The sequence below is a fragment of the Myotis daubentonii genome, chromosome 3 (genome assembly GCF_963259705.1).
Source record: "Myotis daubentonii chromosome 3, mMyoDau2.1, whole genome shotgun sequence".
NCBI classification, from domain to species: domain Eukaryota; kingdom Metazoa; phylum Chordata; class Mammalia; order Chiroptera; family Vespertilionidae; genus Myotis; species Myotis daubentonii.
Window position 1 is genome coordinate 173,496,210 of NC_081842.1, and position 16,778 is coordinate 173,512,987.

The window sequence follows — 16,778 nt, forward strand, 5'->3', positions numbered from 1 at the left end:
TCCCTTACTGTTCATCAACTAAAAAAAGAGATGTTTTAGACATTTACATATCATATAATGGGACTAATCTAGTATAGTATTTTAATATTACAGATATAAAACTAATACCCAGCTCAAGTCAAATCATACAGTTTATTCAACAAGTCTAGTTTAATAAATTATTAAAACTGAAGAATACAAAGCCTATAAGGAACATTCATTATAACATTAAAACCTGTAACATTAGCCCTAGCTGGTTTGGCTCAATGGATAGAGCATCGGTCTGCAGACTTTAGGTTCCCAGGTTCGAGTCCGGTCAAGGGTACATGCCTGGACTGCCGGCTCGATCCCCAATAGGGGCGTGCAGGAGGCAGCTGATCAACGATTCTCACTCATCATTGATGTTTCTATCTATCTCTCTCCCTCTTCCTTCCTCTCTGAAATCAATAAAAACATATTAAAACAAAAGAAAAAACTATAACATTAGAACAGTCATCATAAAAAGTCATAAGGCTCTAGTAACTTCATATTAATTTATGTGATTAAAAATTAGGATACTAATATTATCTTCAGAAAATAAATTTTAATTGTAACATTTATATGACTTAATACTTAAGAATTTCAGTGATTAACTTAAGAATGAAAAGACACTACACATTTTGATTTTATAAGGACTATATGTATAACCAAAACGAAATTAAATGCTTAGAACTGAAATCTTACCTGTTCGCTTATTTCTGTCCACATAACAATACTTTAACTCATAGTCTTGTAATAAATCGTGAACTTCCTAAAAGAGACATGAATTCAATTAATACACAAATGCAGTTAGAAGATAATCCAGCTGTATTAGCCTACCACCATTACTACTACCCTCTCACATGTAAAACATCTTCCATGAATCTCCATTACTTATTTAAATTAAAGGCTCATCAGACACAGCCTTTACCATCAACCTACCTCTCCAAATATATCCCCAATACACCCCCACACACTCCCATATTCCTGTTCAAAGGACTGTTCACTGCCTCATGAGGATACCATGCACAGTCCTTACTCTGAATGTCTGTTACGCTGACACCTTGACCTAGCATGGGGCAAACATCTCACTAAGGCTCCCAACCTTTACCTGAAATCACATGTACCCTTTGAAATACCATCTCAAATGTTCTTGCAAGAATCTTTTCCCAGTTCTTTTCCACAGGACATGACCTCTCCCACATCTAAACTAACAATGGTCATACTTTACTTATGCCTCTCTTATAGAAAAAATATTAAAACGTTTCTATTTCTATACTACATGCTAAATTTTTAACAAGTAATGAACCTGTAGATACTTGTAATCCCTGCATGGAGAATAAATAAATGTAGACTGCAAACCTAACTTACAGATCCCTGGCTATGAAAACAGAGGGAAGTTCATAGCATCATAAGCCTAGTTCAAGAAACAAGAAAAATGTCAAGTAAACAGCCTAACTTTACCCTTAAAGGAACTTGAAAAAGAACAACAAGCAAAGTACAAAGTGAGAAGGAAGGAAGGAAATAATAATGATCAGAGCAGAGATAACAAGAATAAAGCCTTTAAAAAAAATACAAAAGATCAAAGGAACCCTGAGCTGGTTCTTTGAAAAGATAAAGACTGACAAACCTTTAAACAGACCCGTCAAGAAAAAGAGAGGACCCAAATAATAAAATCAGAAATGAAAGAGGAGAAGTAACAACTGGCACCAAAGAAATACAAAGGATCATAAGAACATATTACAAACAACTATGTGCCCAAAATTGGACAATCTGGAAGAAATGGATAAATTCATAGAAACATATGACTTCCAAAACTGAATCAAGAAGAAACAGAAAATTTGAACAGACTGATTACAACTAATGAAATTGAAGCAGTAATAAAATAAAAAAAAAAACCTCCTAGCAAACCAAAGTCCTGAACTGAATGGTTTACAGGTGAATTGTACCAAACATTCAAAGAAGAACTAACACCTATCCTTCTCAAACTACTCTAAATACTTTGAAGATGGAAGACTTCCAAGCTCATTTTATGGGCCAGTATTTTCCTGATTATAAAACCAGGTAAAGAAAGAAATTTATAGCCCAGTATCGCTGATGACCTCAGCAAAAATCCTCAACAAAATATGAGTGAACAGAGTCCAGCAATACATTAAAAAGTTCATACATCATAATCAAGTGGAATCTATTCCTGGGATGCAAGGTTGGTAAAATACCCGCAAATAAATTAACATTATATACCACATTAACAAAATGAAAGATAAAAATAATATGATCATATCAACAGATGCAGAAAAAGCATTTGACGAAATCCAGCATCCTTTCATAAAAAAACTCTCAGCAAAGTGGGACTAAAAGGAACATACCTCAACATAATAAAGGCCATATATGTCAAACCCACAACCAACATCATAGATCAATGAATAATGGGCAGAAAAAAAAAGTATTTCCCTGAAGGTCAGGAACAAGACAGGGATATCCACTATTACCACTCTTATTCAACATAGTACTGGAAGTCCTAGCTACGGCAATCAGACAAGAAGTAGAAATAGGAGGGATCCAAACCAGAAAAAAAAAAGAAGTAAACCTGTCAATATGTGCATGACTTAGTACTGTATATAGAGAACCCTAAAGATTCCAGCAAAAAACTACTGGATCTGATAAATGAATTCAGTAAACTAGCAGGACACAAGATCAATATTCAGAAAGCAGGTGTATTTCTATACACCAAGAATGAACTATCCAAAAGGGAAACTAAAAAAAACTACCTCAGTTACAACTGCATGTACTCGGAAAACTATAAGATATTGAAGAAGGAAACCGAAAGGGGTGCAAATAAATGAAAGCATATACCATGTTCATATATAGGAAAAATTAACATGGTTAAAATGTCCATACTTTCCAAATCAATCTTTACATTCAATGCAATTCCTAGCAAAATACCAATGGCGTTATTTCACAGAACTAGAAAAAATAATCTAAAAATGTATATGGAACTACAAAAGACCCCAAATAGCCTCAGCAACATTGAAAAAGAAGACCAAAGTTGGAGGTATCATGCTACCTGATTTCAAACTATAATAATGAGGCTATATTAATCAAAATAGCATAGTACTGGCATAAAAACAGACATATAGATCGATGGAACAGAACACACAGCCCAGAAATAAACCCATGCCTTTATGTTCAATTAATATTTGACAAAGGAGGCAAGAACATGTAAAGATAGTCTTCAATAATGGTGTTTGGAAAATTGGACAGATACAGGCAAAAAAATGAAACTAGACCACCTTCTTACACCATACATAAGAATAAACTCAAAAGATTGCAATGTAAGATTAAAAACCATAAAACTGCTAGAAGAAAACATCGGCAGTAAAATCTCTGACATTTTTTGTAGCAATATTTTTTTCTGATACATCTTGAGTAAGAGAAGCAAGAGAGAAAATAGACAGATGGGACTACATCAAACTAAAAGTTTTTGCACAGCAAAGGAAACCATCAACAGATAAAAGACAATCTACTGTATGGGGGAGGATATTCCCAATCATACTACGGATAAGAGGTTAATATCCAAAATTTATAAAGAACTCATATAACTTTACACTAGAAAAACAACCCAATTAAAAAGTGGGCAGAAGACCTGAAGAGACACTCTCCAAGGGAGATACACAGATGGCCAGCAGCCATATGAAAAGTTGCTCAAAGTCACTGATCATCAGAGAAATGCAAATCAAAACCACAATGAGATTCTCACACCTCCATCAAGAAATCAACAAACAACAACAAGTGTTGGTGAGGATACAGAGAAAAGGGAACCCTCGTGCACCGTTGGTGGGAACGCATATTGGTTCACCGACTATGGAAAACAATTTGGAGGTTCCTCAAAAAATTAAAAATTGCCTTATGACCCAGCAATTTCACTTCTGGGAATATATCCTAAAAAACCTGAAACACTAATTCGTAAGAATTTATGCACCCCCATGTTTATTGCAGCATTAAGTGGATAAAAATGCTGTGGTACATATACCTATGGAATACTATTTGGCCATAAAGGAGAATTAAATCTTATCTTTTGCAAAGGCATGAATGGACCTAGAAGGTATTACGTTCAGTGAAATAAGTCAGAGAAAGACAAATACATGATTTCACTTATATGTGGAATCTAAAGAACAAAATAAATGAACAAACAAAATGGAATCAGATTCATAGATACAAAGAACAAACTTATGGTTGACAGAAAGGAAGGGGGTTGAGAGACTGGGTGAAAAAACTTGAAGGGATTAAGAAATACAAATTAGTAGTTACAGAAGTCACACAGATGTAGATTACAGCATAGGGAATACAGTCAATAATCTATAATAATAAAAGCATAATATTCTAATTAGACCAGACGACCTCCCAGATGAAGCCGGGGCTGCGAGGGAAGCCGGTGGCCGGCAGCCGGGGGAAGGCCTACTCTTGCACGAGTTTTGTGCACCAGGCTTCTAGTATTGTAATAAGTATGTATGGGGTCAGATGGGTTCTTGAAATATCAGGGGACCATTCTGTAAAGTACATGAATTGTCTAACCACTATGTTTTACATCTGAAACTGACACAGAACAATAGTGAATAGAAGCTGTAATTTAAAAATGACATATTCTATATTCTTCATTAAGAAAAGGTATCTCTAGAGCTTCAGTGGCGCAATCGGTTAGCGCGCGGTACTTATAAGAAAAGGTATCTCTCTCCATAGCACAACATAAACATCTTGCCAATCGGCTAATTCAATACCTTATGGAGACCGTGACATGGTTTTGTTTGAAGGGATCCAGTGTATGCTTTTAGTTGCACAGACTCTAATCTCTCATTTCACTAGTTAACAGCTGTCAAATGCCAGATAAAGAAAACATGATACGGCCCTTCACATCATCAAGTACCCGTAAACAAATGGCATGCTGTGCTCCTAATTCAGCTGAGAGATTTACCTGAGGAAGATCTCAAGTATTCGAAGATGCATTTCACAACTTAGAAATTTTATTTTTAAAATACCTATATTTCAATTCATGGCTTTATATGACTCAGATGTGGGATGTTGATTTTGCCAACTTGGAAACCTTACAAAGCTTCCTGCAAATAAATTAAAACGATTATTTTTCTCCATGCCCTGATTATTTTGACCCAGGCAAAAGTGGGTCACACCTCAATTTGATCCCCGGAAAGGTGGCCAAAAGAAAAACTTAAAACCTGAAAGAGAGTCCTAACAACCATTTGCCAAAATTCTACCATGCTCCACAACACAAAACTGAAAGGACTAAAATTATTATCTCCCTCTACTAATCCAGCTTTACGACATTTCTATTAACTTAAAGCAAATTTTAAGGAACAAAGTAGCCCCTTTCATGAAAATGCTTTGCCCTCTGACCGGCAATATCACTTACAATTTTCTTACAGTAAGATGAATTCACCAAAATTGCAAGTATTAGATAGCTTTAGTAACCTATTTCCAGACCAGATTCACTATCACTCCTTGGAATTAAATGTGGAATTTTGCACATATGAAAAGTCTCCTGGGCAGAAGACCAATAGCTTTCAAAGCAGTTAGTCAATGACTCCCAAAAGTTAAACAACTAATGTTCCAGCTGGTCTGGACTTCTTCCTGAATGAAACCCAGCCATAGTTTTAAACCTGAATCACATTGTCTTCTAAGCCCTCCACAGAACTACTTTCATGAAAGCATTATTTTTCTTTGTAAGGAAGGGTTTCATAGATTAAAATACTCTACTCTTAAATTCCACTTTTATGGTATTTAAAAAAAAAGAAACAAGAATCTTTGTTGATTTTCTTTAAGTTTAGTGGGATTTTGTAATATGAAAAGATGATCTGTTACAGATATTAAGTTATAAGGCATAATAATGAAATAAACACCCCGGAACTCACCACCAAACTTAACGATTAGAACATTAACAACACTGTTCCGTCGACTTCTACATTGTTTTGCTAGTCCATTCGGCCACTTTCACCCGGGTAGGGATGGGGTCCTTCCTGTAGCTATGTATCCCCAAACAGCATGTTGTTTGTTTTACTTTTTTCTCAGCTTTATAAAAATGGTATTATGCTAGTATTAATCTTTTGTGCCTTACTTTTCATACTCAATATTAAGTTTTGAAAATTCACTCATGTTACACATGACAGTTCATTTATTCACGACTGCTTGCTATTCCATTTTGGAACTATAGTATGATTTACTAGTATGTATCCATTTTTCTATCAATGAATATTTTATTTGTTTCTAGGTTATTACTGTTTGGCTACTCACATATTTTTTTAAAAACTTCTATCACATTCTTATAAATTTTACATACGTATTTCCTGGTGTACAGAATTTCTGAAGGAATGAAATTCCTGGGCTGTACACATGCAAATTATCATCTTTATATGAAAGTGCCAACTTGTTGCTAAAATGGCTGTACCCGTTTACATTCCCATCAACAGTACATGAGAGTCCCACTAATCCAATCCCCACAATGCTTGATGTTATCAGATACTTCCATTTTGTCAATTTCATGGATATAAAATTTTTACATTTCCTCGATTAATAAGGAAGGGCATTATGTAATCATTATGTGGTGGCTTTATGTGTCAATTTGGCTATGATATCCAGTTATTTAATTAAATACTAATCTAAGAACTGCTGTGAAGGCATTTGTAGATATAGCTAATATCTACAGTCAGTTTACTCTAAGTAAAGGCCTTAGATGATGTGGGTGGCATTCATCTAATTTGCTTAAGAGCAAACACTGAGGTTTCCTGGAAAAGAAGAAATCTGTCTCAAGACCTGCCCAAGTTTCTAGCCTCCTGGTATGCCTTAGAGATTTTGGATTTGCAAGCCTTCACAGTCAATCAATCAATTAATCAATATTTGTGTGTGTAATAAATGCATATAAATATTATATATAAATTCTGAAGAACTCTGATGCAGCCATCTTTCTATGCTAAGTTACCATTTATTTATTTCCCTCCCTGCCTTTTTATTTCATTGATTTTTTTTTTTTTTACAGAGAGGAAGGGAGAGGGATAGAGAGTTAGAAATATCGATCAGCTGCCTCCTGCACAACCCCTACTGGGGATGTGCCCGCAACCAAGGTACATGCCCTTGACCGGAATTGAACCTGGGACCTTTCAGTCCGCAGGCCAACGCTCTACCCACTGAGCCAAACTGGTTAGGGCCCCTCTCCCCCTTTTATGCCTAAGAGATTCAGACAGAGAAACCTGCTTTAGGAAGGAGAATGTAGGATGTTGTCTTAGCCTAATTTGAATTAAGTATGGTAAATAGGGGGGCTTCAGGCACGGGCCTGTTAGCTAGACACCCTGTGTCCCCTTATTTCTGAGCCTTCTAGCAAGGATTCTGCTGCCAGGCGTGTCCTCTTCCTCAACTACCTGAAGTCACCCACTCTCACTTCTGAAACCTAAGACTCCATACCACCACCCCCTTTCTCCTTTGTCCAAAATTGTCTCAGATGCACAATGTTGCCTCACTGTCCTTGGAATTTTCACGCCTATGTGAATTCCCCATGCACATATACTAAGAATTTTATTTTCTCCTGTTATTCTGTTCATTTGATTATTAGCCCAGCTAGAATAACTTAGAAGGTGGGAGAAAAAGTATTAATATTTTTTTAGCCCCCACAATATGTCTGCTTTTGGTTTTCCTAGATACTCTAAGTTTGCGGAAGTTCTATTCCTGTGTGCCGTAAGTTTCTATTATGAATAGGGGTTAAATTTTATCGAACGCTTTTTCTGCATCTGTGGAAATGACTTCAGTCCCACCTTCATTCCAGTGATCTCCATATTCTTATTTCCACCCCCAACTTCTCTCCTAGGCTCCAAACCTGTACGTGCTATTGCTTTGCTTGGAACTGCATCTGGAATTTCCAACACCAGATAACACTTTTGGGGGATCCAGCAAAGGGCCTAGCATATAATACTTTTCATGATATTAGCTGAGTAAATGTAGCGTCAGTTTAACTTGGCTACATTTTAACAGCTTTCGGTGCAGCTGTGTTGCTGGAAAGTTCATTTGAATACCAACTTTTTGGCAGGGGAAGATTCTTGGACTAAAAAAAATGAATAAACTTTCAGCTCCTTTATTAGCAGTATAATAATAATAATTTACTGAGTGCTTACTTTATCCCAGGCACTTTATATACATTACCCCCATTTAATCCTAACAGCCTGAGGAGCTGAATTTTAAAGCAAAACTTGAATATCCAGATTTTAAAGATGAGGACACTGAGGTCTAGAAAAGTTATGTGACTTACACAGTATGTGATGGCTCTGGGATTCAAACCCCCATCAACAGACTCTAGGGCAAACACAAGGAAGCATTATCACAACAAAAACAAAATCTATAAAATATTCGCTTCCATCACATTCCTAAAGCTCACTGCATCACTGACTTCCTAACCTTAGAATGGGGATCAGAGGGGGGGTAAAAAAGTTTGGGAGAGAAAAAAAAATGCAACATATCTTCATTTTTGACAACTAGAAATCTGATAGCATCATTGCCTTATTTAAATATTTCAATGAATCCTCATTTCCCCTAAAATGAAATCCAAACTGCCTAATATGGCTTACAAACTTACAATCATTTGGTCCAGCCTCCTGTGCCAGCCTTGTAACAAACCACTATCTGTCTCAGACTCTATGCCACAGCCATCATGAATGAGCTTTGGACCATGCTTTTTCTCGTCTTTAGGATCCAGTATGTCTTTTTACTACTGCCACAAATAGTCTATACTTCTCTCTTTCCCTCCTCCCGCTAGCTACCTTCTCTCCCTGGGACTCAGCTTACGTGAGTTTCTCTAAGGAGTCTTTCTGAATCTCTCAGATATGGATTAGATATGTCTCCCTTGTGCTTCAACAGCATTTTTTCTTTTCCCCATCACAATATTTATAGCACCTATGAGCCATATTTTAACTGCTTACATACTTGCTATCTCCATTAGATTGTAGGCTTAGCAATAGCAAATACCACACGCATGCTTTGTTCATAAACAAGTCTCCCATATCTAGCACAACATCTAGTGAAAAGCAGACCTCTGATATTCGTTAAATGCGTGAATGTTTGTTTCCACAGATTGCCCTTTTCAATTCCAGTGCAGTGTTATTTTTTCTGAGATTCTTGTTTAAAGTGCTGAAAAAGCTGAACATATACTTCTTTAACCTGACCTAAAACATAACTCACTTTTTAAAAAGATGATATTTTTACATTAATTAATATTATACTAGGTATACCTAGCAGTAAGAGGTTCTCCTTGAGCACCTTTTGTTTGCAGATGTCCCAAGGAAGAGCACTTCAGTCCCCAGGAGATACATTTAGATAATCGTGCCTCCCAAAAAATAGCCACATGTAAATCACAATCTCATCTTCTCTGATGAGTAAAATGTTTTGTGTTTCCTGTCAAATATCACCTGGCTGTACTACGTTATTAGTTTTCTATTCCTGTGCAACAAATTGCCAAGAATTAAACTTAAATGGGTGCTTAAAACAATACCTAGTTATTATTACTCAGCTCTGTAGGTCAAAAGTCCAGGCAGGCTCAAAAGGGTCCTCTTCTTAGGGTCTCTCAAAGCCAAAAATCAAGGTGTTAGGCAGGCTGCACCCTTTTTCTAGAGGCTTGAAGGAAAACTACATTTTCTCCCTTTAAGGTATTATGCAGAATGCCTTCTGGTTGTGGGACTGAAGTCCCTGTTTCCTTGCTGCCTGTCAGCTGGGGACCACTCTCTTAGCTCATAGAGACTGCCCTAAAGTCTCTGTATGTAGCCCACTTTACCTTCAAACCCAGCAACAGTGCATCAAAGCCTTCTTGCGATTCAAACCATTTTATTTCTTCTTCTACTGTTAACGCGCTGCTTTTAAATGGTGAGTGAGATCAGAATGGGCCCACCTGCAGAATCTACCTTTTGTTAGTCAACTGATTAGTAAGTAACCTTAATTACATCTGCAAAAAAATCTCTTTTTATCATGTAATATAACAATTACACACATAAGACCTAGTCACACTCATAATTCCATGGATTAGAAATCTTGGGGGCGTTTTTTAAATTCTGCATACCACAATTAGCACTAATAGATGTAATTTACTGCACACTTACACACACTTTACACAAAATATCTTATTTAATATGTCAGCTTTCAGAACTCAAGCAAAGTGACAAGGACATCCACACAGAAGACAAACCCAGCACAGAGGGTCAGAACACAGGTAATGTGAGGGCCTTCTGGCCAGGGGAGCAGCGCAGTTCAGGAGGATGAAGCCTATGTTGCATGAGGTGGGCGGCCATCTGCAGTGGTGATGGGAGATTTATTACAGAAAGAGGAATGTTCAAGTAAGTAGATATACTAAAGATAACAAATACCAGGTCACTCTCTGTCAGAAAAGGGAGTAACAAATATGGAATGGGAGACGACTAGAATGCACTCTATAGTGTTAGATTGCAACTTGCTGTATCAATGTGAACTCATTACTTAGATACTTAGATAGATGATAGATATAGAGAGATGAGAGAAAGAAAGGAAGAAAGAAAGAAAGAAAGAAAGAAAGAAAGAAAGAAAGAAAGAAAGAAAGAAAGATGTGTATTATGTATTTTCTAGTACTATCTACTAAGAGGACCTGAAAGCAGTGACATCTCAATGGCATTGAGTATGTAGATTTTGACTTCTTAATAGTATTTTCCTCTGAAAGAAACTAGGCACTATATTAGTCAGCTCAAGCAGTGATAGCAGTTCTATACAGTTCTGCACCACATAACTACGTTTCAGTCAATGATGGACTGCATACACAATGGTGGTCCCATCTATCTATACTAATAAAAGGGTAATATGCTAATTAGACCAGACGTCTTCCAGACAACCCTCTGGAAGTCCTTCCAGACAAAGCCACGGTAGCGGGGCCAAGACAGAGGCAGTTAGGGGCAATCAGGCTGGCAGGGGAGAGCAGTTAGGGGGATCAGGCTGGCAGGGGAGAGCAGTTAGGGGGATCAGGCCGGCAGGGGAGAGCAGTTGCGGGATTGGGCCTAAACTGGCAGTCGGACATCCCCCAAGTGGTACTGAATTGGCGAGGATGCAGGCCAGGCTGAGGGACCCCACTCCTGTGCATGAATTTCGTGCACAGGGCCTCTAGTCTACACTAATAAAAGACAAAGATGCTAACTGACCGTACCTTTGCTACACCCACCAGCCAATCAGAGCGACTATATGCAAATTAACCCAACCAAGATGGCAGTTAATTTGCATATACCGGCTGGGAGCGAAGACTGAAGACAACGTAGAAGGAAGCCAAGTTGCAGAAGGGAGCAAAGTAGATGCAGCGGAGACAGGAACGGAGCCAAGGCAGTGGAGACAGGAGGCAGGAGTGTAGCCAGGGCGCTGCGGGCAGTGGTGGGCTGCAAGCGGTGGGAGGCAGGGGGGAGGCAGAATAGGCCCTTGACATCAGGAAGGGGCGGGACCTGAGCACTTGGCACAGAGAGATAGGACAGGCTCCACGGGAGGGAACAGAGCGGAGCTGCACTCACACTCAGCCTCAGACTTCAGTTTCCTGGTGTGTCAGGTGGCCCTCCCCACCTTCACCAGGTTGCAAGGTTCAGCTCAAAAGACTGAGAGCCTCCAGGGTGGTTGGGAAGGCAGTTGCAGGGGTGAGGCCGGTGGGCGAGTGGATTGGCTGGAGGTGGGGCAGCAGGGCTCCCAGACTGGCTGGATTCGACAGGGCGGGGCTAACCTTTGAGAGGTGCAAGGGGGAGTGTAAGGGAGTGTGCACTCGAGTGTGCCACAGGCCTGCCGGCTTTACTCTTACATGGCGACTGTGGTGGCGGCGGTGGTTACTACCCGAGCCCAGATGGAGCAGAGGCCGGTGCAGCAGAAGGACATCCTGTCATCCCGATACCTGATGCCGTGGCCCATGGGTCATGGCTAAAGGGGAGGGCGCCAAGAGCAGCTCCACAATGGGGCTGCTGCCTACAGGCATCCTCCAAGTGGGTGAACACCAGGCCCAGGGAAGGTGAGAACCTGGCATCCAGTGGAGGGTAAGGGGTGGTAGCGTCCGCAGAGCATGCGAGGTGTCGGGGGCGGTGGACATGGCCCTGATGGCAGGCTAGGCCTAGGGGACCCTACACGCGCACGATTTAATCATGCGCCGGGCCTCTAGTATATATATAAAAGGCTAATATGCAGTGTCCCCACAGGAGTTTGACCAGGAGACTGGGAGTTCTAGTGCTCGCTATGATGTGCACTGACCACCAGGGGGCAGCACTGAAAAAAGGGAGGCCCCGGCCAGCAGCCGGAATGCCCGGATTAGCTCTGATTGCCGGCCAGACCTAGGGACCCTACCCATGCATGAATTTTGTGCACCGGGCCTCTAGTAAGATTATAATGGAGCTAAAACATTCCTATCATCTAATGACGCTGTACCTACCCTAACATCACAGTACTATTCATTACTTCTGTGTTGGTGGTGAGGCTGGTGCAAACAAATGCACTGCAACACCAGTCATATAAAAGTACTGCACATATAACTGTGTACAGTACATAGTACTTGATGATAATAAATGACTGTTACTGGTTTATGTATTTACTAGAGGCCTGATGCATGAATTCGTGCACAGGTGGGTCCCTCGGCCTGGCTGGTGATCGGGGCCTATGGGTGGGGGGGCAGGCAGCCCACAGGGGGAAGGGGCTGCAGGAGGTTGGTCGGCTGGCCGCCCTGCATTGGGGCTATCAGGGGGAGGGGCCGCAGGAGGTAGGCCTGCCGGGGGGGAAGGGCTGTGGGATATTGGCGGCTGCCACCCCCCAAATTGGGGCCGATTGGGGGGAGGGGCCTGCTGGAGGGAGGAGCTGTGGGAGTGCACTGACCATCAGGGGGCAGCTCCTGCATTGAGCATCTGCCCCTAGTGGTCGGTGCACGTCATAGCAACTGGTCGAGCAGTCATTCCGGTCTTTCAGTTGTAAAGGTCGTAATGGTTGCTTAGGCATATAGATAGATAGATAGATAGATAGATAGATAGATAGACAGACGATAGATTGCCACACTATGCTTTTTTTCATTATTTTAGAGACTACTCTTTCTACCTATAAAAAAGTTTTCAGTAAAAGTGTATGCCGTGTTACACCTGCAGGAGCCTCATACATCTTGTTTATCATGCTCTTAGTTGTATCATTTTCTATTGTGCTTAATGTAATCTTGTGTTGTTTTGTACAGAAACACGCTATACAGGTTTGTAGCCTAGGAGCAGTAGGCTACACCACCCAGGTTTGTGTAAGTGCACTCCATGATGCTCCACAATGACCAAGTCACCTAGTGACCCATTTCTCAGAATGGATCCTCATCGGTAAGTGGTGCATGGCTGTACTTAAGAACTTTTCTGTAAGCTTATTAGAGTATTTCAAAATGTAAAACTTCCCAGATTCACATGTTCTTCTTGTTTACTGCCATTACTTCAACTCTACATCAAGTGGCAAAATACCCATAAGGGATAGAGTTAGAGAATTGGAGGCTAATATGGAATCAGAAACAAACAGTGAAATTTGCAGGTAATAAAAGATCCAAAGTCCAGGAAGTAAAGGCAAGCTGGGAACTAAGAGCAGATAATCGCTGTACTGCAGTGGTTCTCAACCTTGGCTGCACATTAGAATCACCTGGGAATCTTTTTAAAATCCTGATTTCTGGGCCTCATCCTCCGAAATTCTGTTTCTTTGTTACTAATGTTGTGGCCCCACCCCATAACAAAGAAACAGAATTTCCGGAGGATGAGGCCCAGAAATCAGGATTTTAAAATGGTTTCCAGGTGATTCTAATGTGCAGCCAAGGCTGAGAACCACTGCTGTAATGGGAAAGGAAAGATAGAAAAACTGAGTAGCTGGGGCGAGGTGGAGTGGAGCTGGGTGGGAGGGGGCGGCAGGAAGATAGCCAACAACTATGCTGGCAAATACAGGTTAAAACAAATTCAATAGATTCTAAATGCTATTTTGGCATTCGGGTGGTAACAAACATTTAACAGAAAGCTTCAAACACAAAGAAAATGTACAAGCAAAGGGGAGAGGGAAATAAATTCACAAATCTAAAGATAATGATAGTAAATAAGCACAAAATTAAGCACCAAATGCCTAGAAAACAAGTTGAGGGACTCAGTGAATTAGGGACTCACAAATCTAGCAAGCGAGAGAAACTTATTTTTCTTAGCAACAGGTACTTACTGTGAAGAACACTGAACAACACAACGAATAATAGTCTTGACATGTTGTAACAAGAAACATTCTTCGTATCAATCTCTGACTTCTAATAAACGTTAGGGAGGAAATAGTAGGCATGGTCCCTTGTAAAGCCCTTAGGAAAAACTTTTTCGGGCATCTGTCTTGTTCCCGGCACAGTACCAACGTCAGCCGCGTGGACTGGTGACCAGGGAACAAGGAACTTTTACATCAAAGGTGACCTTTTAAGAAAGAAAATTAAGGAGCCTGATTTATACTCTCGCCTAGGCGGAGGACCATCCCACCGAGGCCTAAAACTGCCCACAGCAGTTTTTGATAAAGCTCTTCCCAAGCAGCAGCTCTGCATCTGCTCACACGGTCAGTACACAGGGAAGTGCCAGACACACAACAAAGACCACGATGGCCTGGAGTGCGCTTCTCAGCCTGATCTACAATCCCAGTGAGATCCGGGGGGAGTTACAAGAGGTCCATAATCCCTTGGAATTACATGTGAAATTTTGTATGCCTATGAATATTAGCCTTTTTTTTTTTTGGAGAGAGGGTTTATAGCTGTCCATTTACAAGCCATAAACATTTGACTGAATAATTATAAGTGAATGGAGCACCTTCACTGCCAAGAAAGAGCAAAGTCTTCCAGTGCAAAATTCGTTCATTTTACCAACCAATCCTGAGAGCTTGCCATGTGTCAGACAAGATTAACGAAGCACAGCATTTTAGGACAAAAAGGTGAGCATCCTCTTCGGTTTTAAATTTCCCTTGGAACGATGTGTCAGGTTCTAGGTTGAATACGGGTGACATTGTATGATCACTGTGCTTGGAAACACAACACTGCGTGGAGGGGAATTGCATTGCAGGGTAAGAACATGAGCTCTGAAATCAAACAGACATCATGTCTTCTCTGCTCTACCACTGATCAGCTGAATGACCTTGGACAAGTAGCTTGGCATTAATCTTGCATTTCTGTGTCTCTATCAATAAAATGGAAATAAAAAAATTCTGATCTCACAGCCTTGAAATGAAGATTAAATATAATATACACAAAATACAACATACAGTGCCTGGCAACAGTAGGCACCCAATAAACAAAGGTTGTTATTCTTATTATAGCTATCCAGAGGAAAAGAGGTTTGTTCCACTGAGGGGCTACTGGGAGATCTCAACTAGACAACTGTGATCAATTTGGGCGCCACATCTTGGGAGATACACTAACAAAGTGATAGTGAGTGATGTGTGTTCAGAGAAAAATTCAGGGTGAGGGTAAAGTAGATTTACAGTTGTTTGTATGAAAAAAAAATACAGTAGTTAATAAAAAATGAACTCTGCATTTCATGTACTCACAACTATAAACCTACTTTTGCCCACCCCGTTAATAGGTTGGTGAGGAAACTTAGACTCAAGTCCTAAAAACTAGTGGTTTGAAGGAACTGAAGTTGTAAGTCAAAAAAGAAACTACCATACATCCTCTATATTACTGGAGGGGAGAAAGTGAATCAAGAAATCAAAATCTCAGGGAAATAAGTTTCACATATGCAAAATAAATAAGAAATTTATAAGATAGATGTCTGAAGATGGAGTAGGATACTTTACAAAACAGTAATTTATTTGAAACTAAAGGTGTTAAAATGTGCTAGAATTCACATGTTAAGGACTCTGTAAACTGGATTCATATATTAAGCAAAAGGATTAGATGAAATGTCTTCTAATCACTTCCAACACTTATTTATTTTTAAATTAAAATTATATATTATTTGGGATACTACTGGTTGGTAGAAACAAGACCCAACTTGAAATAAATGAACCAATAAAGGGAATTTAGTGTCTTGCCTAATTAAGAAATCTGGAGGTAGGGCAAGCTTCAGATATAGTTTGATCAAGGCTCCCCCTCAGCTTCCCTACTTTTCCTCCCCCGACCCCCAGGTCAGTCCTCCGTTGGAGTTCTACTCTGTCCTCAGACTGTCAGCTGCAACCAGGGCAATGTGTCTCTGCACTAATTCCCAGTGGGAAGAAAAGAATCACTTACACTAACAGCCAAAGCCCTGGCTTCTCTGTGATACCAGCATGGCCAAGGGACTACCATGTATTCCCTGGCTCAGTTCCCAGCTACTGCCCATCTTTTTACCAATTCCAATGGCAGAAGGAAAAAAAATCTTGTTTGTTCCTTTAAGTCACCCCTACAGATGGGGAGAGAAATCAAACCCACACAAATCATTCAGTTGCTAACGACGGAGGGGTGTGTCCTCAAAGGAAAATCTGGGTGCTGTTAGGCAAAACACGAGGAAGAACGGAGACTGGATAGGCAACAGTCCCAGGCTCAGCAAGATACAGACGGAGTAAAACCAAGTAATTGAAGAGAATTTTTTAAAGAGACTATTTACAAAGGCTTAAAGAAATCCTATTACTAGCAGCAGTCCCCTACAAACCCCTAGGCCTAGGGGGCAAGGGGAATGATTACAACAAGCCAGGGAGCTTAGTTGCACAGAAAGCACCACTGGAAAGAAACCGTGAGTGCCCTTGGAAAGTGGAAATAGCCAAGT

At 40.1% G+C, this 16,778-nt stretch overlaps 1 protein-coding gene across 4 annotated transcripts in view; it reads right to left on the reverse strand.

The window, feature by feature from the left end:
- Positions 1-16,778, reverse strand: part of RAVER2 (ribonucleoprotein, PTB binding 2) — a 98,306-nt gene that overhangs the window by 66,914 nt on the left and 14,614 nt on the right. For all 4 annotated transcript variants that reach the window (XM_059689293.1, XM_059689292.1, XM_059689290.1 and 1 more), the window contains exon 2: positions 703-769. Coding sequence is in view for 3 of the 4 variants with exons in the window: in XM_059689292.1 (XP_059545275.1) it covers positions 703-769 (67 nt within the window). In the remaining variant the exon portion in view is untranslated. The remainder of the gene's footprint in view (positions 1-702; positions 770-16,778) is intronic.